Source organism: Rosa rugosa, chromosome 3 (assembly GCF_958449725.1).
Source record: "Rosa rugosa chromosome 3, drRosRugo1.1, whole genome shotgun sequence".
Taxonomy (NCBI): Eukaryota; Viridiplantae; Streptophyta; class Magnoliopsida; order Rosales; family Rosaceae; genus Rosa; species Rosa rugosa.
This window is the reverse complement of record NC_084822.1, coordinates 47,590,268-47,617,890: the sequence shown is the minus strand read 5'-3', so window position 1 is coordinate 47,617,890 and position 27,623 is coordinate 47,590,268. Positions and strand designations below refer to the sequence as shown.

At 38.7% G+C, this 27,623-nt stretch overlaps 1 protein-coding gene and 3 long non-coding RNA genes across 4 annotated transcripts; 2 read left to right on the top strand and 2 right to left on the bottom strand.

Annotated features, from left to right (window-relative positions):
• Nucleotides 1-649: 649 nt before the first annotated feature.
• On the bottom strand, nt 650-3,432 carry LOC133740286 (auxin transporter-like protein 3). Its single transcript, XM_062168221.1, has 8 exons — nt 3,157-3,432; nt 2,856-3,041; nt 2,654-2,766; nt 2,340-2,523; nt 1,974-2,071; nt 1,679-1,886; nt 1,337-1,594; nt 650-1,123 (listed from the first exon to the last, which is right to left on the bottom strand). Exons 1-8 carry the CDS (start codon nt 3,316-3,318, stop codon nt 929-931), a joined length of 1,404 nt encoding a protein of 467 aa, XP_062024205.1. The 5' UTR covers nt 3,319-3,432; the 3' UTR covers nt 650-928.
• Nucleotides 3,433-10,925: 7,493 nt separating this feature from the next.
• LOC133735315 (uncharacterized) lies at nt 10,926-12,976 on the top strand. The gene is made up of 3 exons (XR_009858939.1): nt 10,926-11,244; nt 11,948-12,022; nt 12,938-12,976. It is a non-coding gene; the product is annotated as an uncharacterized LOC133735315 (long non-coding RNA).
• Nucleotides 12,977-18,117: 5,141 nt separating this feature from the next.
• LOC133741049 (uncharacterized) lies at nt 18,118-20,358 on the top strand. The gene is made up of 4 exons (XR_009861579.1): nt 18,118-18,219; nt 18,303-18,626; nt 19,330-19,404; nt 20,271-20,358. It is a non-coding gene; the product is annotated as an uncharacterized LOC133741049 (long non-coding RNA).
• A 4,342-nt stretch (nt 20,359-24,700) lies between these two features.
• Nucleotides 24,701-27,588, bottom strand: LOC133735837 (uncharacterized). The gene is made up of 7 exons (XR_009859283.1): nt 27,535-27,588; nt 27,359-27,439; nt 26,356-26,388; nt 25,910-26,086; nt 25,489-25,716; nt 25,221-25,284; nt 24,701-25,031 (listed from the first exon to the last, which is right to left on the bottom strand). It is a non-coding gene; the product is annotated as an uncharacterized LOC133735837 (long non-coding RNA).
• Between the last annotated feature and the right edge of the window lie 35 nt (nt 27,589-27,623).

Genomic DNA, 27,623 nt, shown 5'->3' with positions numbered 1-27,623 from the left:
GCTTTGAATTTTGCAGGTACAAGATTTTATATAGACGATCACATCTTCTGCTCATCATGCACCAACATGCTAATGTGTCTCACGCAAAGTACTCTTCATGCCCCCATTTTCAAAAGTTAAGCCTCCCACATGAGCCTTACAAGCTTTTTCACTCAATCAAATACAGCTACTGAGGTTGATTTTGGTGCTAAAATTATCTAGAAAGAACAGTCCTGTGAAAAAGTGAGCTCAAAGTAGGTACTTTTGCACATTGACATTGTGGCACATTTTAGTTTGGTCCATGGAATGACCTTATATATGGACCATTCTGAACTCTTTCAGTATCAACTTCTAAGCGTGATATCTAAAGTTATGATAAGGAAGGTGTGATAGAACATTTAAATTGATATATCAAATTGTACAGTAATTAAACGAGTAACTATTTCCTTTCAAAAAAAAAAAAAAACGAGTAACTATTTTATGAATTTTCTTTTTTGAAATATGTAGAGTTTGTTTACTCAATTGTCGGCTTTAATTTATTTGAAGTTTGTCCTCACACTTTGTCTTCACACATTTAAGAGAGAACATGTGCGAACTTATAGATGAAAAAAATAAAATATTTAAAGTGTCTGAATTCATTAGCACCTCAGTTCCAATCGAAAAAAAAAAATATTGGAAAAGTCGCATTTTTTTTCAAAAGAAGTCTAATTAACACACAACTGTAGGTCTGTATAAAGGTGGCCATGATAATTGCCATCACACCTTTTTTTCCGAAAACCCATCAACAAGAACATCTTACAAAGAAAAAGAAGCTACAAAAGGGAAAAAAATACAAATCAAGTAATAAAAAAAAGAAAGGGTTACAAATGCCAACTCTTTACACACACTTACATATGTATCTTTAAAATTGTTAAGAAAACTTTCTGAAAAGTAGGAGGAATCTCTCTCCTCAAGCTTTGTGGGGAGGGCATTGGTAGCACTTGGTGAATAGACCAAATGTATTAACTTGGTGTATAAAGTTGAGCATGCTTGCCCACCCTCCGAATCCAAATCCCACTATTGCCACCCACACCACCACAAAGATGTTCATGGTGTATGATCCTGCCCACCCTCCCAAGAATGATGGTGGTCTCTCCACAGCATTCTGCAATTTCGATCAAACATAACAATGAATCAGAACATATAGAATGAAGATATTCTCTTTCAGACAGTTTGATATGTTATGTTGTGAGACTATCAATATGTGTACTAATAATTAAATACAATTGTATTTGAATATATTTAATACATATTAACCGTCTAATAACATAATATGTCAAGTATATGCTGTACTGATCCATGAATCAAAATGACCGACCTCTCGAGCTTGTGGAGAAGCAAAAGTGACCATGTGAGCTAAAGCAGGGATTATATAGACAGTAAAGCTGACAAGAAGAGATCCAACAGTTGAGTTGATGGGGCCAAAGAACGGGAATATGATTGCAAGGAACCAAATTGGGATCACCACTGGAAGTCTGGCAAGGGCCCTCTTTAACATGCTCTTGGTCTCATGAACCCTCAGGAATTTCTCCCACACAAAGTACAATGGAGTGCAAGCAAATCCAAATGTTATAAACTGCAGCCCAAAACGAAATCAATATCATTTTCGGTCACTAACTAATCGATTTGAAATGATCAATTTCATTTACTATTATGTTACCTGGTGAATAAGCATGAGAACAACAGCAGTGTCTCTAAATCTGGTCCTCGGAAGCAAAGCGAGAGCGTTCGAATGAGTCAAGAGGGCGTCTCCAAAAGCCCAGTACACAGCAGAAGCTGATGGTAAAGTTAAGGTCAGCACATAAAGTGTTGCCATCAAGTATATCATCTTGAATTTCTGTGGCTTCCACATTGCATGCATAATCTCCCTGCAGTTATTAACAAACAAGTTAGTTAACTAGTTCATGTTAACCTGAAATCCGCATACATAAATGGGAATTATTGCAATTACTCACACTGTAACAGCATGTCCACCAAAAGTGTAGAGAATGTTGGTAGCTCCAGTGAAGTAGAGAACCATCGTGGTTGGACCTGAGTGCTTCACTCCTTCAACCTAATTATAACACATAGAAAGGATGGTCAATTATTATTATGTAATTAAATTGATAATAAATATGCAAAAAGTCATTCTGTCAGACAATTAGCATGCCATGTTTTTTTTTTTTTTTTGTCACACAAGTTGCACAATATAACATGCCAGATTATCTAACAAGAGAATATTTCACTTGTATAAAGATGTCGGGTAGAAATTTATTACTGTAACATTGATGGATTTTTGTTGTTGATCTTGACATTCAATATGATTGAATTATGTAATTTACCTGTCCATGGATAAGGGAAGCAATGGTGAGGTACCATGCAGTATAAGTAGTCATAATAAGACCCAAGAATGACCAGATTCTGTAATTATGAAATGAAGGGATGAAGACAGTTGTAGCACAGCAAGCTCCAAAGATATACGTCCAAGTTCTCTTGTCGAGGTTGTCGTTTATGTAGTAGATGTTACTGGCATCAAAACAAATTCATAAGACAGACAAATTAATCCATCTAATTCTTTTACTACTTAATTAGCTGATTAATGTCTCGAAATTTAGAGTCGGAAAACGTACATAACATTAATTCGAGACTGATTTACCTTGCACAAGCGATTAACTGAATGACAGATCCGAACAGAAGAAAAGTACAGTTGAAAAAGAGGCCTAAATTTCTCCAGTGCTTTCCCAGAAGTCCATCAAGAACTTCAAACCACTGCAAAATTACAATCATAATCATCAATCACTGCTAGAAGAAATTAAAACCCTGAAAATTTCAGACTAGTGCAAGGTTCATATGCATACCTGAATTACGTGGTTTCTGAAATCGACCTTTTCTCTCTCCTTTCTAGTTCTGTACTCAACATACAGTAGACTGATAAGGTAAGCAGTCCAGCTTCCCATCAACCCATAAAAAAGCTGAAATAGAATCCCAGACAACAAACCCAGTTGTGAAAATGAGTATGGCAGTGTCAAAAGCACTTGTGCAACCTGCATTTAGTTAGTTCCATCAAAACCAAAGAAAGGTTTGTAAGCTACACGTTCTCAAACATCATGTATTAAAGAAGAAAAGAAACAGTGTTAGAAATTTTGGTGATATATGAACCTGGTTAGAAGCACAGCTAAACCATGCATCATAGGCGGAGCCGCCGTGCCAGAAAAACGTCGATAGCTTGCTCTTAGCAGAAGCCTTGGAATCACTACCATCTTCCCTTTCCATCTCTAAGTAGCTTCCGGCGATAATGGTCTCGACCTTCTCGGAAGCCATTGTTATAGAGCTCTTAGTGGTGTGGGAGGGAAGCAATGGATGAGTGTATGAGTTGTCTATAAATAGATAGAGGAAGTGCTTCTTTCTTCCCACTCTTTTACTCACTAATTAATTAAGCTAAGATATATAGCTTGCCCCTTTGCTTTTTGTAGATGTAATTTCATGAGCAATAATTGAGAAACCCAAGTTGAGACCTAGCTAGATATATAAATACATCAACATTTGAGCCTTTACTTGGTACTCACCAAGAGCAAAAAAAACTAAACTAATTCTAAACTAGTAATAATTGGATTAAAAGCAGAATAATTGTTAGGACATATGTGATGTAGATACACTAATCATGTTTTTATTAAAACTTTGATTCAAAATTTAACAAATTAAATTATAGATTTAGAGAGTTAGTGAAGACAATCGCTCTAACTCAACATTTTATCGTATCATAATATTCAAAAAAAAAAAATTAAATTTTTTTTGTAGTGCTACAACTTCTCTACAGCTTGGATTTCATTGGTGGGTGATATAAATGCATATCCACCAGATATATATCTCACTTTCCTTCCTAATTTCTTTTAGGTGCTTTTATTTGTTCTGCATTTGTTATTTGGGCATGGAAAAGCTGTTGATGGGCCAGGCCTAGCATGCATTGCACGAGCGGGATGGCCCATTTTGTGTATGGTGTAATAGTGATGGATGATAAATCCGTATAGTGAAAAGTGGGGATTAAAGTTGAAAGAGAGCCTAAGATGGAGGGAATGATTGCTTTGAGGTGGGCTTTGGTGCTAAACATGATTAGTACCACACGTGTGCCAACTGGCTTTACAAAAATAAAAGGGATCTAAAAAACCCCTTTTTCTCTTTTTTGAAAAAAAAGGCCAGGTCTTTAGGGTTCTTGGGGGCCATTGATCACCTTCTAAATTATGACCTTAATAAATAAAAGATGTGCTTTTAAGCTAGTACTTTTCTAAAATCTCAAGTTTGGTGTTAGGTAACTTTCCACCGATTCTCACGTACACAAGGTTATTAGTTTTATGAGACAAAGAGGTTGAATCAAAATGACTCGTTTATCATGCATGTAATACAGAGATAAACGATAAAACCACACTAAAACACGTCCTAAGCTTTAACCAACAATTAATCTCAATATTTTTAAAAATCTTCCACGATCCCTTTGTTATTAAAAAAAAAAGTCCGATCACGGGAGAAAATAATTATTTGGTCTTAAGGAATTGTTTGGCCATTTATATATCAATGAATGAGCACATATTTAAGTCTAACAGAAGTTTGATTTATTGACTAATGGTTGCCAAGCTATCAAGGTGTGGCGACTGGTGAGGAGGATGATCAGGAAGTGGCAACCAATCACTTTTCCCATTTGGCCCAATGTTATCTTGGATAAGATTGATCTAATACGACTGTTGGAAGCTTTATGCCTACTCTTGGACTCATTTTTTCTAGTGCATATGACAGTCACCAACCAGAAACTCAGATAATTGAACTCTTATCACTTCTTAAGTCACTTGCGAGCGAGAGATTTTCATTTATTTTTTTCGCCATGAGGATAAAATGAAGAAAATTACACACTAACGGATAAAGAAGCATTGAAGTACTACATTTTGTGATGGCGAACAGAGGAGCGCAATTACCTATTTACCTCCGTTTGCTTTAGAGCATATGTCGATACTCGCAAGATGCAATAATTAAGAAAAGATGTTCCTCCAAATCTTGTGTGAAAGGAAAAAAGAAAGCGAGCACATTGGTGATGAAAGATAGTAATAATGAACAAATGGTATGGCATGGCATGGTCAAAATGGGATAATTGTAGCTCAATTTGGATGTTGATGAATCATAACCTAATTGTTACAGAGGGATGGGTAGATCTACAAGTTTAAAGTCTAACCCCACCCTACATATGCAACTTTAAGGATGATATACACACCAAGGGTGACTAAAAGTTTGGGACCAAGGAGCTTCCAACAGATCAAAAAAGGGAGTTTGATCCTCACTTTTTTTGACTTGATTCATAGGTTAGGCATGTATCATTATCTCATTTTCATAAAAGAACATTGCTTAGGTTTGGATTCGTTTGGACGCCTGGAAAATGTATGTCCCTTAAGGATTGATGGGGTAAGCCCGAAAAGAAAGAGCACGAGATTGGAAAATGAACACTAGCAAAGTTTCTTAGCCGGAAACAGAGTCGAATTGAACGAACTTTTTTTGGTTGAATGTAACGAACTTAAATCATGTCTAAGTTTTGTTGAAGATCAACTAAATTTTGTTTTTGAAGTAAACAATTAACAATCTAATGCATTTTGAAACAATAGGAAATATCAAGCTTTGAATGCCTCTTTGGGATTTCGAATTTTAGAACACGTAACAACTACTCCACCACCACAATGACAATTTTGGAACTCCTGTAACTTGTGGGCAAACCAAAGCCTTAACCACAAAGATGAAGCAAAAATCGGTTCCCTCAATATCTTAAATATTCACCTTCATTCAAGTCAAAACATTGAGGTGATACACTAAATACCATAGTATCATTTGTTTATTGGAGTATTGGACTACTAATTTAAAATGGGTTTGGGAGTTGTTGGTGATGAAAAATTCTGATAGGATTTTGATTCACCAATAAATACGGATTGAAGCGAAAGTTGACAAGGAAAAATCGAGAAACTTTGTTTTAACTGTTGACTTGACCTTTGACCGTTGACTTTTGATTTTGACCGGAGCTCGAAGAGAAGGGGGGTACCTGTAAAAACTCTCTGATGCCTAAGTCAGTATTTTCCTTACTCGAGTGTAGTAAACAAGTTGGTGATCTGCTGTCTTATGTGGCTGTCAAACCCTCTATTTATAGGTGAATGCCTACTTGGGCTACAAGTAAACTTGCACAACAAGTAGTCTGTTACTTGGGCAACAAGTAGCCCGTGACTTAGGCGGCAAGTCTCGAACTAGTAACTATTACCGTACTTATAACTGCAATCATTCCCGCACTTATGGCTGAAATCATTACCGCATTCATAGCCGGGTTATTTGTCATAATTGCAAGTCTAGAATTGTCGACCACCCTAACATCCTTTCAAACTATCATCATGTAATAGTGATTGCTTAGGTCTTCCGCGATATCATTTTCGCTAATTTCTTTCTTGTTTGTTATTACTGACTAGGGAGGTATTAGCTTACTCCCCCTCTCTTTGTATCTCTTTTATTTTTGTTTTTTAAATAAATTTTGATGCGATAAAGAGGTTCATTGCCTCTCCTATCTCTTTGTTGAGCCAAAAAAGAAAAAGAAGAAAAAAAAACTCTGTTTCATCTAAGGAAAAATTATTGACTAACATTTCATTCGCCAATCACGCAATTGTGGTACCAAAAGAAATTCACTTCATAGCAAATAAATAGGAGCACCTTCTTATCCATAAGCCTCTTGAAATACGTCAATCCATTTAAGATAGTATACAACTCCCTTAGGAGTCATGATCCGAATAGATTGGCACTTGAACACCATAGATAAAGCCAAAATGCCCAAAAAGATCCAAATTCACTAAGTAAAAACTAATAAGTGAGGGTGGCAAGACATCCTCCTTGACAGCCTATGAAATAGGCCCAAACAGACCAAGCTCAGATTTAGGCCCAACCCCAAGCCCAAGAAACCACCCTTAGCAACACCACCGCCACCCGGATCTCCATCGATGTTGCCACCGTCGCTGAAAGTATCTCTGTCTACCGACTTCTCCAATAGGTCATAGTTTGCAAGTATCAACCGCCTCTCCTCTGCAGTCAAATGTCGATCAGATCAACACCGATGCCTGATTATGCTACTCTAAGGCTCAGTCCAAGCTGACAACAATTGCAGCCAGCATGAATCAGGGAGATCCGAGATGAAGACCCCGTGACAGATTATCAACGCCAAGCCTACTACCTCCAACTTCTACCGCCGACACCATGACAATACCTGCCCCGGATTTCACCCTAAAATCTAAGGTGGCCCCGTGGGACCCACCGTAGAAGAAATTTCACCAAAAATTTGGCGGAACTTCTCGTAAAAGTGGACTACCCATACCTATGATAAAACAACTGAAACATTTCTAATAGCCAACACTATCTCCTCAACAGTTCAACTTCCACAATTGATATAAAATAAACTAACTTCTAATCTCAATAACAATTTATGTCGGTAATCAGAGCAATCTAGACAATGAATTAAAATACGGTACAAGTAGGTTAAACACGTACTCAACCTACAAGAAGTCGGAAGCGGTGAATACTATGCCTCGATGCCTATGCACGCTCGATTTCAACTATAAACAGACTGGGCACGTAAAACCGAAAAGCTCAGGGAAAAGCATTGAAAAACTATTAGAGTGAGTGGACGAAAAATAAGTATTTCTAATTAAGGTAAAACAACTTATTTAATGCTTTCTCAATTTATTCTCTTAAAAACCAAGCATGCAGTAAAGAATCGAGAAATAACTTTTAAATGCTAACCGAACGAGCATCTCAAAAATAGTGCAAATCTCATGAAAAATGCTCTTAATCCTCCTTTGTACTGAAAACCCAAATATACTGATAGTTCAAATCGTATTGTAAATCTCATCTCAAAATCATTTCAAATATCTCGGAAATCTCAATAAAGATACTCATAACGTAAAATAGGCGATGACTAGTGGGAACTGCCGACTAGTCATCTCATGCCACCTGGGGAGACTGCCGACCAGGGACGCATCGGAGGGTACTGCCAACCGGAAGAGGAGGTGATGGTTAGATGGTACCGCTGACTAACCATAAATAGTTAGAGGGTACTGCCGACTAACTATCTCATGCCATCTGGAGGGGACTGTCGATCAGGGAAGCATCGGAGGGTACTGCCGACCGGAAGAGGAGGTGATGGTTAGAGGGTACTACCGACCGGAAGAGGAGGTGATGGTTAGAGGGTACTGCTGACTAACCATAGATAGTTAGTGGGTATTGCCGACTAACTATCTCATGCCATCTGGAGGGGACTACCGACCAGATGACGCATCGGAGGGTGCTGCTGACTGAAATAATATTCTGGAGGGTACTACAGAATATCTCGGAAATCTCATCTCAAAATCATTTCTAATATCTCGGAAATCTCAATAAAGATACTCATAACGTAAAATAGGCGATGACTAGAGGGAACTGCCGACTAGTCATCTCATGCCACTTGGAGGAGACTGCCGACCAGGGACACATCGGAGGGTACTGCCAACCGGAAGAGGAGGTGATGGTTAGATGGTACCGTCGACTAACCATAGATAGTTAGAGGGTACTGCCGACTAACTATCTCATGCCATCTGGAGGGGACTGCCGATTAGGGTAGCATCGGAGGGTACTGCCGACCGGAAGAGGAGGTGATGGTTAGAGGGGTACTGCTGACTAACCATAGATAGTTAGTGGGTACTGCCGACTAACTATCTCATGCCATCTGGAGGGGACTACCGACCAGATGACGCATCGGAGGGTGCTGCTGACTGAAATAATATTCTGGAGGGTACTACAGATCGGAATAATATTCTAGAGAGTACTGCCGACCAGAATATTACCTGGAGGGTACAGCCGACCAGGTAATGCATGCATGCGCTAACATAATTACCTCCTCAAATATACTAAACTTAATAATTCATAAATACTTAACTCGTGAAATCTCGATAACTCAAATATTCGAAATCAATAATTTTCATAATATTTTCTTAATTAACCACTTTACGAAAACCATTCCTCAATAACTTAATAACTCATAATTTGAATAGCTCGATAATTAATAAAAGCTCTCGGAAAGTAAAATTAATATTAATCTCGTAAATCATAAATAAATCTCATAATAAAATAAATGCTCAAAAGTAGTACTGCATGCATAATTAATTTTAGGATTAAATTCAGTTTACCCCCCTAAGGTTTGGGGGTAATTTCATGTTAGTCCTTGTCCTCTCAATTTAATCAGTTTACCCCTCGAGCTTTTCAATTTTCCTCAACCGTGTCCATTCCGTCCAATTTGGACGTTAAGTTTGACAAAAAAAGCCCACTTTAAGGGCTAAAATTGTCATTTCAAGGAAAAAAAGCACCATGATAAAAAAAAAATTCTTTTTTTTTTTTTAATTCTCTCTCATTGAAGAAGAAGAAGAATAATTTTTTTTTTAGATTGTCATTTCAAGGAAAAAAAACACCACGACAAAAAAAAAATTCTTCTTCTTTTTTTTTGTCATGGTTTTTTTAAATTTTTTTATTTCTCTCTCATTGAAGAAGAAGAATTTTTTTTTTGGTCATGGTTTTTTTTTTTTTAATTCTCTCTCATTGAAGAAGAATAATAATTTTTTTTTTCGAATGGTTTTTTTTTTAAATTCTCTTCTTCTTCTTCTTCAATGAGAGAATTAAAAAAAAAAAAAAGTCATGGTGTCTTTTTTCCTTGAAATGACAATTTAAAAAAAAAATCTTCTTCTTCAATGAGAGAGAAATTAAAAAAAAAAAAAATACTTCATGGTGTTTTTTTTCCTTGAAATGACAATTTTAGCCATTAAAATGGTTTTTTTTTTTTTTCAGACTTAACGTCCAAATTGGACGGAATGGACACGGTTGAGGAGAATTGAAAAGTTCGAGGGGTAAACTGATTAAATTGAGAGGACAAGGACTAACATGAAATTACCCCCAAACCTCAGGGGGGTAAACTGAATTTAATCCTTAATTTTAAAATCAAATGTCAACTCACAGTGAAATGGCTAATTCCAACGTCGGGGTCGGGGCGGTCGGGCTCTACTCATCCTTCTACGATCCTTTTGAAGTCTGAACATTTGTCCAACTCCACGTATGTAATACCCCGAAAAATCCAAATTAAATTCCGTGGATTTTTAGAAATGATTTCACGATAGTGGGAGCGAGTACGAGGCTCGGAGAAGTTGTGGAATTAGTTCGAACGATTAATTTTCGAAAAAACGAACGTTATTTAGGGGCTCGCGAAAGTTGACTTTTTATACGTTCAAAATTTGGGAAAACTTTCTTCATGAAAGTTGTAGAGCTCGTCGATACGATCGCGTGCATATGCGGAACGCAAAAAATCGGAGTTCGTATGAATTAGTTATGATTTTTTGAAAAAGTTTCCAATTTAGTATAAAGCTTCCATTTTTGAAAATTTCCAAAAATAAAAACAGATTTTTCCAAAATTGGAAAATCTGCTGCGATTTTAGTTCCCCGCCGGAAATCGCCTCCAAAACTTCGATCGACGATTTCTTCCTCCTCCGGCCACCGATCCTCACCAAACTTCTTCCATTGGCTTCGTATATATGGTCCTTGCGCACCTGTCTGTGGCAGCCTTTCACGGCGGCGCGACCTGTAGCGGCGGCGGCAAGCCCGGTCCGATTTAAGCTCGATTTTGGTCAACGCCGGTTTTCTCCTAGCTCCGGCCACCAAAACTTCTGATCCTTGGCTTCATGAACTCCCCTCAACCTGCTGATCATCATACTAGGAGGATTGCACCTAGAGTGACCGGTTTCACGTTCGTCGGAGCTCGGTAAGTTTTCAATCCGAAACGAAAATCTTTCGATCGGTATATATCGAGCTGTAGTGCATCGTTTTGATTGATTCTTTTTCCAGTGGGTTCCCCTTGATGTTATTAACAACTCTCTAGAAGGCATCGAGGCCTGAAATTGAAGCTTTGACGTCGAAATCGAGCCTTGCCGGATTCTGCAAAATTCTGGAATTTTTCCGACCACCGAAGCTTTCGATCGGTATATCTCGAGCTACAGACCATATTTTTCTGTGATTCTTGAACCAGTGAGTTCTTCTTGAGTTTCTTAACAACTCTTCAGAAGGAATCGAAGCCTTAAATTGACGTTTTTACGTCGAATTGGAGCTCGCCGTTTTCTGCAGTTTCTCGCCGGTTTCTGGAAAATTCCGGCCACCTTCATACTGTTCAAGGTAATTTTCGACCCCTTCCGGTCATTTTCAGACTTCGTGCTAGTTATGAAAGTTGTTAAGCATGATGAGAGGAAGAAGAGCAGCCCGGCCCCGACACCATTTGTGGTGGTCGGCGGCGGCTCTGCCACTAACTCCGGAGGCCCTTTCCGGCCACCTCCGGGGATCAAAAATATGGTTTCTGTACATTTTCAGATTCTATATTTCAATACGATCATTTCGATATATTATACGCAATTTTTGGATATCGTATGATTAAGTTATGAATTTTACGATTTCGATCGATTTCGATCGTTCGATTTGTGATCTGTGAAGATCGGACCGTCCGATGGACTTGTAGTTTTGTTATGTTGATCTTATGACTGTCCCAGTGGCTTTGTGTGGTCATGGGCGAAGATCCGACCGTTGAATCTTCGTATAATTGTGAAATAGTGATTCGGAAGGCGATTCGTGAGAATCTAACCGTCGGATTTTCGTATAATTTTGTGAAGATGTTAGTAAGGACGATTCAAGAAGATCTGACCGTTGGATCTTCGTGATAATTTTGGAGGATGATCCTAAGGGCGATCCGTGAGGATCTGACCGTTGGATCATCATATAATTTTGATCTGACCGTTGGATCATTATTAAACTAGAATCCGACCGTTGGATTTCCGTATATATGTGGTTTATGAATGATTGCTAAGTTAAGATCGTATCTGACTAGGTGATTGACGGTTTAAGTTGGTGGACGATTGTGGATCGTATTCTGAGCTGTTGAGAAGACGCAGCGGGATTAGAGGTGAGTAAACCTCACATGGTTCATATTACGAACCGAATATAATTAATTGATTTTTTTGTCGTAATTGTGTGGAAATTGTTTATGAAATAAAGATTTGTTTTGAAATAATATGAACTTGATCAACTACGGTTCATAGGGCTGCGGCTCACAGGTAAGAAAATGAATTTAAGTATAAAATGAATTTATTGCTTTAATGCGTGTGAACTATAGTTGGTATTAATAGACATTCCTGTGCGAATGTCTATGTATATATATTATTTACGTGAAATAATATGTACTGTTGGAGTTGTGTTGAGTTTATTGTTGAGAAACAATATATTGTGAGAGGTATTGAGTTTATTGTTGAGAAACAATATATTGTGAGGGGTATTGAGTTTATTGTTGAGAAACAATATAGTGAGAGAGATGTTGAGTTTTATTGTTGAGGAACAATAAATTGTTATGATCTGTGGAGATCAATAGATCACGGGGTGACCATGGCATACTATCAGCGACCCACGCTCTCGCGCCGGGTAGGTGGAACTGAATAGTATTAAATCGTGAACCACGCTCTCGCGCCGGGTAGGTGGAAACGATCAGTTAGAGCTCTAGTCTGTCTGCCAATTGTTGAGTGGTGTTGTGAGGGAAATGTTGAGGTTACTTGAGACTGTGAGTGGTCATGTATGAGTGATGTTGAGGTTACTTGAGACTGTGAGGGGTCTTATGTGAGAAGTGTTGAGGATACTTGAGTCTTTTAAGAATGAGTTCTTAAAAGAGAGCCTCAAGAGTATCCTTCCTTTTATGGTGATTGTGTTGAGTTATATTAATTGTAAAGAAATAAATCAACAATTCTTTCTTGTTTACTCATACTGGCTGTAAAAAGCTTACCGGGTTTTGTGTTGTTGCAACTCCCGGTACACTATTCAAATTGTGTAGCGGGTAATCCTACAGGACAGGAGAACCAGGACGGTGATCGTGCGGTTAGAGCAATTGTTAGAGTTTTACAGCAATTGTACGTTGTGAGGTGTGTTATGCTCATTTGAGCTTTACAATATTGCTTGTGAGAGTGAATTGTAATAATGAACTCGAAGTTTCGAGATTTGGATTTTGTAATTGTAATTATTCATGTTTCGGATTTGAATTTATTATTCAAAATTCGGGGCGTGACAGTTTGGTATCAGAGCGTAAGGTACATATTTGGTGATAATCAATACTTCCCGAGTGATGGCCCGTCTGCAGCGGATCCCCATCATATACTCTTCGGTATTGGTATAATCATTGGGTATGTCTTAGTATGGGGTCTAGACAGCGTGTATGTCCGTAGGACGGTAGAGTTGCCTTCTAAGTTCGTATTAGAATAAGTTTAGTTTCCGCGAGTTGTGATCTTCGAGGAATGGAAACCTCCGGATTTAACTCTGATGAGTCAGTGAGGATTGTTTATGGAAATGAGTTTCCTTTTGTATGTAGAAGTGTTTGGTTGAAGGCATGGTGTGGACCTATGCTTGTATCTGATGTGGATACGAGTATTAATTGATAGTAATTTTGCCTTCTTAAGTTGGACATACAGATGCATTTGAATAGATTCTAGACTCATGTGGAGTTATGAGTAGTGTTGCGGTTAGGGAAGAAATTATTGTGGTTAATTCTTCCATGTGCTTGTAAGTTGTTGAGCAGAGTTTGAGATGCGAGAACGGAGTTTGATCTCGTGTTTGAGTGATTGAGACGAACGACTATATATTTGAGTTCTCTCCGAGTACCTACAATCTTAAGGGCTATTTGAAGTGGGACTAGTGGTAGTTTTGGTATTTCTAAATTTAAATCGAGATCCGAGGAACATGTTTTGTATACGTGGTTGATATTGCGAGCATCATTTTTGATTGATATTTTGCGTTTCACAAAGACAACTGGATTGGAAATTCTCCGTTTGGACACCTTGGTCTGTTGACCTGACTATGACTTGTGGACATAGTTTTATTTAAGTGAAGGAAATTGATTTTGTGAACTAGTTTTCTTAAGTTTTGGATCGTAGTATGGAGTTGGACTGAAGTGAATTTGAGGTTGTTGTGTTTTAAGTTTAAGTAGGCGGGACACTTAAAGTTTTGAAATGGAATTTGATCTTGGTCGGTAATTAATGGGGAGATTTAGAGTCAACTCTCTGTAAATGTTATTAGATGAGGGTGTGTTTCTGTGGTGATGGATTTTAGGAGAAATGGTTAAGTGCAATTTTGGGTATTGATTGTAGTGACATTGTTGGGTATCCATAGTGGTTCAAGTGAATTACTATGCGATATGGAGTTTGATTCGGTTTCTAAATCGTAAATTCATAGGGTATGAATTGTGGTAAGTTTAATGGAGAAATTAATAGAGGAAATGGTTGAGATTTTATAAGATTTGTATGAGTAACTCTAAGGATGTGGGTTTTTCCTAGCTAACTCAGGATGTGTTTAGCTTTATTAAACCCTAATTCTAACGACAAAATTGTTGTGTTTGGTTTGACTCTAAGGATGCTAGCTAGACCTCTGTGCAACTTAATTGATTGTTTGTGATAAATCATTATGATTGATGTGTGCAGCAGAGTTGTCAATGGTTTTGAAAATAGTATTAGGTGACCAAGGTTGATCCTTGGTGTTGTTGTTGGTTTAACAAAAAAGAAGAAACGACATGCACACCATCTTATTGATTTAATATTACAAAAAGGAAATTGGAACTACGCTATACTAAGCCTAATTAGTAGCTCCGGATGGGTTGAGGCTGAGCTCAAGAGAAACTGGAGATCCACGGTTGTAACCGCCTGAGCCACCAGAATAGTAACCAAATGCGCTACCTTCCTCGGAAGTAGTCTTCGGGTTACCAAAGACGTCCTCGCCGTGCACGGGGAACAGAGGAAGAGTTTCAACCTCCTGGTGATCTCCTCCTCGTTGTTGCAGGGATGTTTGTCCTCCTGTTGTGCCAAAAGAGTTGTACTGATATTAGTATTGAAGGGTGAGGAAGAATATGAAACAAATTTAAATCAAGAAATCCTTCATTACCAGTAGAATCGGTGGAACCAAAGTTGAGATTAATGGATCTACCATCATCAGTAGAACTAGTGGACCCAAAATTGATGTCAATGGATCCACCAGCTGGCCCAAAATTGATGTCGATGGATCCACCAGCACCAGTAGAACCAGTGGACCCAAAATTGAGATCAATGGATCCACCAGTACCAGGAGAACTAGTTCCCATGGGCACTTGAGCAGCCTGATTGCACCTATTCATCTGCTTCTCTCGAGCCCTGACATTCTGGAACCAAAAATAAATGTTCTTGCCCTCAACCTGTCCATACTGTTGCAGCTGGAGACAGATCTCGTGAATCTGCTCTGTAGTTGGGGTCTTAACTCCCTTGTCGTAGTAAAGATCCCTGAGGATCCTTATTTGATCTGGAGTAGGAACCCACCTGGCACGGCTTCGCCAGAAATCTGTGTTGGCACTACTCCCGGCTGCTTGGTTGTTTCCTCCATCCTCGATTTGTTGCTGGGTTTGTAGCTCCATTAGTTGCAGAGTTCGTGGTTCCATGGTGATGAGTTGAGAGGAAGTGTAAATTGAAGAACGAAGTTGTTGAGTGTTTGTGGGAGATTGACCTTAGAAGGATTAAGGTCGATGAAGGGGTATTGGAGATCTGAAAGTTCAGAGGAAAGAAGAGATCGAATCTTCAAATGGAAGAAAAGATCTGAGAGAGAAGGATTGAAGATTTGAGAGTGAAAAACTGGGGATTTGAGAAGAGAAAGGCTGAAGAGTTGAGAGAGAAAGGCTTGAGCTCGGAAGAAAATTTCTTTTCCTTTGGAGTGAACAGTCGCGTCTCCAGAATGCACCTATTTATAGAACAAGGTGAGCAGATCTCCACCGTTGGATGAACGATCTCAGAATTTGAATCCACGCGTTGGATTAAAGTCGCCCCGAAACCCGGAAAAGCTGTTGGCGCGTGTTGAGCGTGTAAGGGGACCGAGGGAATCTCGAGGCGCTGTGGCAGACAGCTGTAGCCGAAAGCAGATTTGACTGCCGTAAATCACGGAAGGGATAAGCCGTGACACAAGTGGGCCGTACTTGGGCCTGTCTCGGATCAAGGCATCACTGTAGCTGTGGGAGGAGGCCTGATGGGCCGAATTTCAGAAACAGTTTTGGACATGATGGGCCGAGTTTCTGAAACAGTCTTGGATGTTTTGGGCCGAATTGTTGAAACAGTTGAAACAATTGGTTAAATAAAAGGATTGGTATGGATAATAACGTGAGCAGCCGTGCTCGAGTGGTTGAGTGTAAAGTTCGTGTACAAGAGGTCTGAGGTTCGAACCTTGCCTCTCGTTTATTTTTATTATGTTCGCTTATGACATAATAAGTATAATATTTGTACACGTTATATTAAGCACAGCTTGTGCTCCAGTGGTTGGGGACAAAACTTTCGTGCAGCAGGTTAAGGTTTCGAACCTTGCCTCCCCCGTTATTTTATTTATGTCGCTTATGACATAATAAATATAACACGTGAGCATATATTAATGAAGGCAGCTCTTGCTTCAGTGGTTGGGAGCAAAACCTTTGTGTTCGAGGTCGGGAGTTCGAACCTTACCTCTTACAAATATTTTTGGATCTCGTATATGCTTGATATACGGACGTATATACGGTATGTATGGTATACATACGTATATATGGTCTGTACGGTATGCATACGTATATACAGTTGTACGATATGCATACGTATATACGGTCTGTACGGTATGCATACATATATACGGTATACCTACGGTATGTACAATTTCATACCGTAGCCGAGCTGGAAGTCGGTGGGCCGATTGGTAGGCCCAAATAGTAAGCCCAAATAGTAAGCCCAATTGTTCGGCCCGAATGGTAGGCCCAAATGTTAAGCCCAATTGTTCGGCCCGAATGGTAGGCCCAAATGTTAAACCCAAATTGGTTCGGGCCGGTTCGAAATGTGAATGGTTCGGTTCCTTCGGCCCAATTGGCCAGCCCTAATGCTTAGCCCAAGGATTGAGCAAGCCCACGTCATCATCACTGGGTGACATATTTTATTGGTGTACTTTTGGGGATGATTTGTTTTGAGTGATGCATCTCTATTGTTGTGTAGAATAGTGCATGCTTAAGTTTTACTATAGAGATTTACCGTGATGCTAATGGAGTAGCGAAACGCTTTGTGGGAGTCTTTACTGTGCTTGTATGCCAGTACAGGGTGATGATCTATGTGAGGATCTATGAGATAATCTCTGTGAAGATCTAAGTGATGATCTCTGTGATGATCCACGTGATGATTTTGTGTAATTGATGTGGAGTGATGTTGAGCAGTTGTTTTGTGAATTTACATCGTGACGAAAGGATTTAGTGGCCATAGGAATGTATTTTTATACAAAGGGCTGTGGCTTTGTAGATTACTACAACTTTGGGAATGATAGAGATTCGATGATTAGGTCAACCTTAATTGAGAGGAATTGACTTACGCTTAAATTTCGGGACGAAATTTCTTTAAGGAGGGTAGATTGTAATACCCCGAAAAATCCAAATTAAATTCCGTGGATTTTTAGAAATGATTTCACGATAGTGGGAGCGAGTACGAGGCTCGGAGAAGTTGTGGAATTAGTTCGAACGATTAATTTTCGAAAAAACGAACGTTATTTAGGGGCTCGCGAAAGTTGACTTTTTATACGTTCAAAATTTGGGAAAACTTTCTTCATGAAAGTTGTAGAGCTCGTCGATACGATCGCGTGCATATGCGGAACGCAAAAAATCGGAGTTCGTATGAATTAGTTATGATTTTTTGAAAAAGTTTCCAATTTAGTATAAAGCTTCCATTTTTGGAAATTTCCAAAAATAAAAACAGATTTTTCCAAAATTGGAAAATCTGCTGCGATTTTAGTTCCCCGCCGGAAATCGCCTCCAAAACTTCGATCGACGATTTCTTCCTCCTCCGGCCACCGATCCTCACCAAACTTCTTCCATTGGCTTCGTATGGTCCTTGCGCACCTGTCTGTGGCAGCCTTTCACGGCGGCGCGGCCTGTAGCGGCGGCGGCAAGCCCGGTCCGATTTAAGCTCGATTTTGGTCAACGCCGGTTTTCCCCTAGCTCCGGCCACCAAAACTTCCGATCCTTGGCTTCATGAACTCCCCTCAACCTGCTGATCATCATACTAGGAGGATTGCACCTAGAGTGACCGGTTTCACGTTCGTCGGAGCTCGGTAAGTTTTCAATCCGAAACGAAAATCTTTCGATCGGTATATCTCGAGCTGTAGTGCATCGTTTTGATTGATTCTTTTTCCAGTGGGTTCCCCTTGATGTTATTAACAACTCTCTAGAAGGCATCGAGGCCTGAAATTGAAGCTTTGACGTCGAAATCGAGCCTTGCCGGATTCTGCAAAATTCTGGAATTTTTCCGACCACCGAAGCTTTCGATCGGTATATCTCGAGCTACAGACCATATTTTTCTGTGATTCTTGAACCAGTGAGTTCTTCTTGAGTTTCTTAACAACTCTTCAGAAGGAATCGAAGCCTTAAATTGACGTTTTTACGTCGAATTGGAGCTCGCCGTTTTCTGCAGTTTCTCGCCGGTTTCTGGAAAATTCCGGCCACCTTCATACTGTTCAAGGTAATTTTCGACCCCTTCCGGTCATTTTCAGACTTCGTGCTAGTTATGAAAGTTGTTAAGCATGATGAGAGGAAGAAGAGCAGCCCGGCCCCGACACCATTTGTGGTGGTCGGCGGCGGCTCTGCCACTAACTCCGGCGGCCCTTTCCGGCCACCTCCGGGGATCAAAAATATGGTTTCTGTACATTTTCAGATTCTATATTTCAATACGATCATTTCGATATATTATACGCAATTTTTGGATATCGTATGATTAAGTTATGAATTTTACGATTTCGATCGATTTCGATCGTTCGATTTGTGATCTGTGAAGATCGGACCTTCCGATGGACTTGTAGTTTTGTTATGTTGATCTTATGACTGTCCCAGTGGCTTTGTGTGGTCATGGGCGAAGATCCGACCGTTGGATCTTCGTATAATTGTGAAATAGTGATTCGGAAGGCGATTCGTGAGAATCTAACCGTCGGATTTTCGTATAATTTTGTGAAGATGTTAGTAAGGACGATTCAAGAAGATCTGACCGTTGGATCTTCGTGATAATTTTGGAGGATGATCCTAAGGGCGATCCGTGAGGATCTGACCGTTGGATCATCATATAATTTTGATCTGACCGTTGGATCATTATTAAACTAGAATCCGACCGTTGGATTTCCGTATATATGTGGTTTATGAATGATTGCTAAGTTAAGATCGTATCTGACTAGGTGATTGACGGTTTAAGTTGGTGGACGATTGTGGATCGTATTCTGAGCTGTTGAGAAGACGCAGCGGGATTAGAGGTGAGTAAACCTCACATGGTTCATATTACGAACCGAATATAATTAATTGATTTTTTTGTCGTAATTGTGTGGAAATTGTTTATGAAATAAAGATTTGTTTTGAAATAATATGAACTTGATCAACTACGGTTCATAGGGCTGCGGCTCACAGGTAAGAAAATGAATTTAAGTATAAAATGAATTTATTGCTTTAATGCGTGTGAACTATAGTTGGTATTAATAGACATTCTTGTGCGAATGTCTATGTATATATATTATTTACGTGAAATAATATGTACTGTTGGAGTTGTGTTGAGTTTATTGTTGAGAAACAATATATTGTGAGAGGTATTGAGTTTATTGTTGAGAAACAATATATTGTGAGGGGTATTGAGTTTATTGTTGAGAAACAATATAGTGAGAGAGATGTTGAGTTTTATTGTTGAGGAACAATAAATTGTTATGATCTGTGGAGATCAATAGGTCACGGGGTGACCATGGCATACTATCAGCGACCCACGCTCTCGCGCCGGGTAGGTGGAAACGATCAGTTAGAGCTCTAGTCTGTCTGCCAATTGTTGAGTGGTGTTGTGAGGGAAATGTTGAGGTTACTTGAGACTGTGAGTGGTCATGTATGAGTGATGTTGAGGTTACTTGAGACTGTGAGGGGTCTTATGTGAGAAGTGTTGAGGATACTTGAGTCTTTTAAGAATGAGTTCTTAAAAGAGAGCCTCAAGAGTATCCTTCCTTTTATGGTGATTGTGTTGAGTTATATTAATTGTAAAGAAATAAATCAACAATTCTTTCTTGTTTACTCATACTGGCTGTAAAAAGCTTACCGGGTTTTGTGTTGTTGCAACTCCCGGTACACTATTCAAATTGTGTAGCGGGTAATCCTACAGGACAGGAGAACCAGGACGGTGATCGTGCGGTTAGAGCAATTGTTAGAGTTTTACAGCAATTGTACGTTGTGAGGTGTGTTATGCTCATTTGAGCTTTACAATATTGCTTGTGAGAGTGAATTGTAATAATGAACTCGAAGTTTCGAGATTTGGATTTTGTAATTGTAATTATTCATGTTTCGGATTTGAATTTATTATTCAAAATTCGGGGCGTGACAACGTATTCCCGTTCGGATCCACATCGTCATCTGCCATTTCAAAACAAATTCCTTATTATCAAAGCCACCAGGTTGCTCCAAATTCATCTCTTCTAACTCTACACCTCCAGGTTCCTTCTTCAATATCAATCGTACTGAACCCGACAACTTCCGGATGGTACAAGTAAACTGGTGGCGACGTTCACGGCGGTTGTGGTCGGAAATGGAGGTCGAAACAAGGGGTTTTAAGGAATGGTGAGTAGCAGTTCTGTTTATGGTGGTGGTGTAGTTCAATTTGGACGGAAGATTGGAGATTGAAGAGTTAGAGAGCTTCCAGCTCCCGCGACAGCCTGTACGACGTCGTCCAGCTTCGGGTTCGCAACGGGACTTCTCGGTTTGATATCTGGCTTCCACTGAGCTTGCTGGTGGCAGCGGTGTGTTAAAAAGATGGCCGGAGATCAACGGTGGTAGAGGAGCTGCGCCATCGGAACTTGAGGCAGCGCGTGCGGAGGCTAACAGTAATCATGGTGGTGATTCCAGTTGGGCTTGATCGGATTTGGATATAAGGTTGATTAATGATGGCGGTGTAAACTGGTGATGGCCGAAAGTGGTGTTTCCGGCGCTGGTAGAGACAGAAGGTGAGAGAAAGAAGAGAGAGAGGGGCAAGAGTCGTGCGATCGAGAGAGAGAAGAGAAAAAATGAGGGCCGCTAGGGTTAGTTTCTCTAAGGGTTTTTTACTTCAACAGTGTCTGAACACTTCGAGGACTTTTAAAATGATACCGGAACTTTCAAAGTTATCAATGTGATACCTGAACTCATTTTTTTCTATCAACGTCGTACCTCCGTTCATATTCTGTCACAGTGCCGTTAAATATAAGCACGTGACTTCCACGTGACTAGATTTTGAAGGATAAAATTGTCATTTGACTCTAACTTATTATTAAAAAATAAAATAAAATAATTTGAAATTATTCTCAGTTTTGTGGACAAAAAAAAAAACAAATGCAGAGGACCTCCTCCTCGAGTAGCCCCGCCTCCTCCACCACCACAATCACCACCCAAGCCCTAGACGACTACTCCTCCTCCGACTACACCACCATATCTCCGGAATCAACTTGAATCCGATGAGTTTGCTCATCCTTTTGGTATCGAACTCGAACTCCTGAAACAACCTCCCCACCGACTCGAAGGCGACCTTGTGAAACGGTGTCGGAACAGTCGAGCATGTTCTGGCCTGACAACGATCTTCGAGCTCCTGAAATAACCAACTCAGGCGCCTTTCTTTTGCCGCATGACGATCTCAAATAATGGCGATCGAATTCCGATTTCTGGAGAAGCTCAAAGCTGGAGACTCATCAGAATTCAAAGATCGAAAATCGAAAATCAGGGATTTTGGGTCTCTGCTGGGTATCAGAGAAGCTCAAATAAACCTTGTTATGGACCTCCCGCCTCGCCGCCGCGAAACGTCAGCACACGTTGCAGCACCGTCACCAAAGCTCCCACTTGGATCTGTAATGCGGTTTCTGTTGGGTTCGTTCATTTTGATACAGAAATATTGAATCTGATTTTTATTTTTGTGTGTGATTTAGATCGGCTGAGCATGGATGATTTCGAGGTGGTGTATAAGAGCAATGGTCAAGATAATGGAGGTAGGAAGTAGAGTCTAGAGTGAGAGAGATTGCATTTGCAGAAGACATGGAGAGAGTAGAGGAAGAAGACAACAGGTGGAGATGGTAGAATAAAATGATTAAAAAAAAAGGATAAATAGGTTTTTTAAAAAAAAAATTTAAAATAGGTAAAATGTTGAATATACTCCTAGATTTAGGGCAGATTAGTCTTTTTATCATCATTTGATGCCTCACGTGCGTTACACGTGCTCGGATTAACGGCACCGTGACGGAATATGGACAGAGGTACGACGTTGATAAGAAAAAATGAGTCCAGGTATCACATTGATAACTTTGAAAGTTCAGGTATCATTTTAAAAGTCTTCGAAGTGTTCAGACACTGTTGAAGTAAAAAACCCGTTTCTCTAAATACCAAACATTGTGAAAAGTCAATTTTGCCCATTACAAATTCCCGAAAACTTCGACATAGAAATAAACTTCCGTAGACCGTAAATTATTCATACCGATTCCAATTTAAGCATGCCACGTGTCCACGAACTCGGTGTAATGTGCTACGACTTTCGCCAAGGAAGTTTTCTCACAAACTGACCCGAATAAAAAGTCAACTTTTGGTATTCTAAATGATCGAAACGAAGGTAAAAGTAAAATTCTTAATCATTACCGTCCAAATAATTGATAGGTGAGTTTAGGTACGGGGCATAACAATCCCCCCACCTTATAAAAATTTTGTCCCCGAAATTTCAAACTGTCGAAGTAGAGGTGAGGAGCGCACACCAACTGAAGTACAACATTCACGAAGAAGATATCACGTCTATCATCTAAAAATGGTGATGATAGTGCATGGAAATGGATGTGCAAGCCCACTCAAGTCAAAATGAAGTTTTGTTCTTTAGCTATACCAAAAGTTGGTCAACTAGAATGGATGATTGACATTTGAAAATAAAGCTCTCTCGTGCTGGAACATGGCCTGAAATTTGGCTAGAGTCCCACAACATCCTGCTGAACTCGACGGTCTTAAGAGTTAGATCTACTTTCAATCGTGACTGAAAATTCTTATCGAATGAAAAAGAAAATCGTAAAAGTCTCTTACTCGAAACAGCCCGTAAATGCTTCGAATGAGTGCCCAGAAAATATATGGTAAAAATTCGTGATTATAAGGCTCAAGGTTAAATTGAAATCAGTTACGTAAGCGCAAGACATCTTGAATACTGCATAAAAGGAAAATCGACTTGTAAATCAAGAAAAGAGATATTGAAGCAACGAAGTAATATGGATTGGGGTTTTTCCTTCTATCTAGTGAAACTTGGTCCTTTTTCAGGAATTGAGTGACTTAGTCATACATTAATTTTTTTTTTTTAAGGAATATTCATACATTAAATTAAGTCTTACAAGACGGAATCTCTTCGTCTTGTAAGACTTAATTTAATGTATGAATATTCCTTAAAAATATATATATATATCTTGTTGTTTACGGAATGTCCATCGGTTACGTCATCATATGTTGTTTCCAAATCTTGCTTGTACGTTATATTATGCATGTGCCTTAATTAGTCACATATTTTAAAATACCCGCTTTCGCTGGCTCCATATTTAGTCATGCACGTTGTACGTATTTATAGTGAAGATATTATAACTAGAAACATTGCGCGGGCAAAGGAGTTGATCATTAGATGTCTATAACTATTTACTTCATCTTCTTCTTCCTCTATTCCTCACTATAAGGATGGCGAAGTTGAAAACTACTATTGGTCAGTTGGTCACTAGATTTTTTTTTTTGCCAATGATCGATCTCTAATTTTAACTGTACTGTTGCTTCAAAGCTATGGTAAAGACAAAAAAGATCGCTTGAGTTCAAATTATTGAAGAACTTAAATGCTTGTTATTGCAAAATAGACAACAAATATGCAAAAAAAATCTGACTATATTAATGAACTTCAATTGTACATAAATAAACTGCAAGGTCTTCTCATCGGACTTATAAACTAGGGTCTCTACAGAATCATAGTCTTTGAAATACAAAGCAACTGTTGTTTTTACATCAGAAAATAAGCAAATACACACTAGGCCAAAAAAGCTAACAGACAACGGACCAAAATCGTTGTGTGATTTGGACGATCTCCGTTGTGTATCGGAGCGTTGTGTGATGAAAAATCACACAACGGTGCTGCACCGTTGTATGACATAAAAACAGTCAACATATTTTTGTTATAAGTGTTGTGCCTTCCCTCGACAGATGCTAGGCAGAGCTGCTGCGCAGCCATGCTATGCGTGGCAAGTGCATGCTTCAGACAACAAAACTTGTTTTCAAACTGTTGTTGGTTAAGCTCGTCAGACAACATGCCTTTGAATTTTACTGTTGTGTGATTGCTCCTCCCACTTCAGTTTTTAGACTATGACTGTTGTATGATTTAATTTCACACAACTAAATTTTGGTGTGTTATAAGAAGTCTGTTGTGTGAATTGTTGCTTGATTATTATGTAATAATCCGAATTTTGCATAATTAATACTCCATTGTTATCTAAATAATATTATCGATCCATATTAGAAAGAAATCTGAATGCAATTCATCAATTCAAGTACTCCAATCCATACATTAAAGCATCAAATATACCATAAACATAATATTTCTCAATCATTCATACATTAAAACACAAGAACAACATTGAGAACAATATCAATAAAGGCTGAACAGCTACTCTTCCTTGAACCTCTTCTTCACTTCATCCAAGCTTTCAATATCTCATATAAATGACTTTATCTCTCTGTTTTCAAATACCCAGCAAATCAATAATCTCAACTGCAATAGTATTCCAATCAATCTTTGGATACATTGATTCAGTTATTCATCATTTCAATTATATATAATCCAAGCAATGAAAGAAGGCATAAACATGACTGTAGCTGCTGTTCTGCTTTAAACCTGCACAAGAGAGTTCAGTCAGCCCCAGCTTTTGGTACTTTGTATGGTTATGTTCACAAACAAATCAAAAGCATTTTGTGAACTAAATGTTTCCGGGGGAGTTGACAGAGTACCAATTCAAAAAAAGAAAAAAGAAAAGAAAAGCACAACCAGTGCAAAGAAACTAAAAGAAATAAACAGGGGACTCACCCTCGATTTAAAACTCGGAACTATGGCATTTTCTGACACTGCAGCTGCTGTCCTTGTTTGGAGCCTGCAAAGCAAACAAGTTTGTCAAGATTAAATACAACTGGGTAGCAGCCAACTCCAAGATAAAGAGACGGTCTAAAAGAATGACAAGTAAATTTCTTGGGTGCAATGTGTCATGATGCAAATGAAATGCAGAACCAAAAAAGAAGAAGTTGAAAGTCACACCATCTTGAAACTTTAATCAAGTGCATAAAGAAATTTGACACACCATCTGACAAAGGGTGTGTTGAAGTGCAGCATCATCCAAGGCATATATTGAAAAGCCAATTTAAATTTATTCCAAGAGGATGCAACAAGTTCTGAACCAATTTTGTTGCAAGAAATTTTGAAGAGTTGCCGACATAAGAAAGCAAAAGAAGTAAGATTTTGGTCCGTGGTCTTCCAAGTATGAATGTTTAATTAATCAGAGTTAATCAGCCCACAAGCTTGCAGCAACCTGGGAAGATGTCTCTAGAGTTCATTACAATCTTCGAGATATTAATCATTCATATCTAATCTACCAACTGACATGGAAATCTTCCATGATATTTCCTCAACTTAGAACACATCTGTACATATAAAATGAACATCTGTACATATAAAATATGCACATTTCTATAGAAAGGAGAAAAAGTAATTGTTCAACATACCACAAGAAATTGCTTCAGATTTCCTCCACAAGCAATAACATCCTGAATAAGCTCCAGCCCTCTATTAATTTCACCAATTGAGATGGCAACGTTGACGAATAAGTCTCAAACTGAGCATTTGGAATCACCTCCAAACGAATCCCCAAAAATTTGACCAGAGAAATTGAGCAAGCATACCTAGAACCAAAGCAAAACCCACAAGAGTCAAGAAATGATAATTCAGCCATTCAAAGAGCACCCAAACAAAAGTTGCAGCAGTTAAAACACTTGCTGATATCTTTTTGTTCCTCCACAACAACACGTCAACATTTCAATATCAAAAGAGATTTTCCAAAAGAACAAAAAGTATAAAATTAGTGTCCCACACAAAGTCTCTTTTCCTTAAACAAAATGGAGCCCAAGCAACCTCCAGATTAATCACATATATATGTAGATCCAAAGCATACCTTGATTAGCTTCACTTATCTTCTCTCTTTGAGCTGCATAAAAACAAATGCATAGATCAGAGAGTAGTTTAATAGTTTATCTCCCGACGAAAAAGAATGCAGCAACAAACACACAACTTCCAGAGACTGCAACATAAAGAATTTGTCTTCATATAATATTCATCATTATAGAACCAAAATATTACAACAGCGGTGAGGTTATATTAACATATAGTGGCCACATTTAATTGTGACTCAGAATACAAGCCCTTCGATCCACTATTTAAAACAGAGAATGTGCCTAGGGACGAAACCAGGTGAAAGAAAAAAAAAAAAAAAGGTTTTTAGTACCCATGTCTCATATTTTTCAATATGGAGAATGTAAAGCCCTTAAGCTCAAATGATGATGGACGGTGCACAAAGTGGATTAGGATAATACAAAGGGTTTCATCCCATCCAGTGTAACAAAAAATATACATCAGAGAAAGAAAAGGAAATTGTTTGATAACTGGGAAAAGATAACTAGAAATTAAAAGTTAAAAACTTTGATATTGTGAATGCAGGTAATTGGTCTTCCAAAAAAAACACAAATAACAGTCAAAAAGGACATGGAAAGGTCCCTGTTTGTTCAAGACATCAAAACTCTGACACTAACAAAACAAGAAATGATATCCATTCCTTCTGTTGCATTCTTTCTAGACTATAATGACACAACTTTTTATCCAACAAAGGTGGGTCTGAAATTGTAACCTCGGCTGATGAATGAATATAGCTAACAACTTGCACAGCCTTGTTGAAAATTCAAAATTTGAAAAAAGAAAGAAAAAAAGAACAAACAAACAAACAGAACAAGGTGTTAATCAATGATTTAGCTAGAACTCTTCAATAGAGCCATAATTGAAATAGTGTAATAGACATGCGATGAATATGCCTCTTTCATTTCCATTTGCACTCTAGATTATAGTCTTGCAGCTATAGATAATGAATCCTGCTCCTGCTTAAGTTAGAAGTTACACAAACTCACCAGACGAGGGGGTTCTGAAAAGCTGTAACTTAAACAAGTGGCAGCCAGTTCATCTAAACTCCTTTTGATTCCAATACCACCCTGTACAAACACCATATATTTCAACACCAGAATCAAATAAAGCTACCAAGAAACCAAAAGTACAACAAATTCATCAATTAAGTATCAGTAGCTACCTGAACAGGCAATCCAGGGGGTTTATTGAAGACGACAATAGCTGGATCCTGAAATCAAAATAACATGTGTAAGCAAGATAACTAGCTTA

What these genes read in the sequence shown, in the direction of transcription:
- LOC133740286 (XM_062168221.1), bottom strand. Translation starts at nt 3,318, where the DNA reads ATGGCTTCCGAGAAGGTCGAGACCATTATCGCCGGAAGCTACTTAGAG. An exon ending in TTCTCATGCTTATTCACCAG is followed by an intron (nt 1,595 to 1,678) that starts GTAACATAATAG and finishes TTTGGGCTGCAG; the next exon opens with TTTATAACATTTGGATTTGC. An exon ending in CTTCTCCACAAGCTCGAGAG is followed by an intron (nt 1,124 to 1,336) that starts GTCGGTCATTTT and finishes TCGAAATTGCAG; the next exon opens with AATGCTGTGGAGAGACCACC.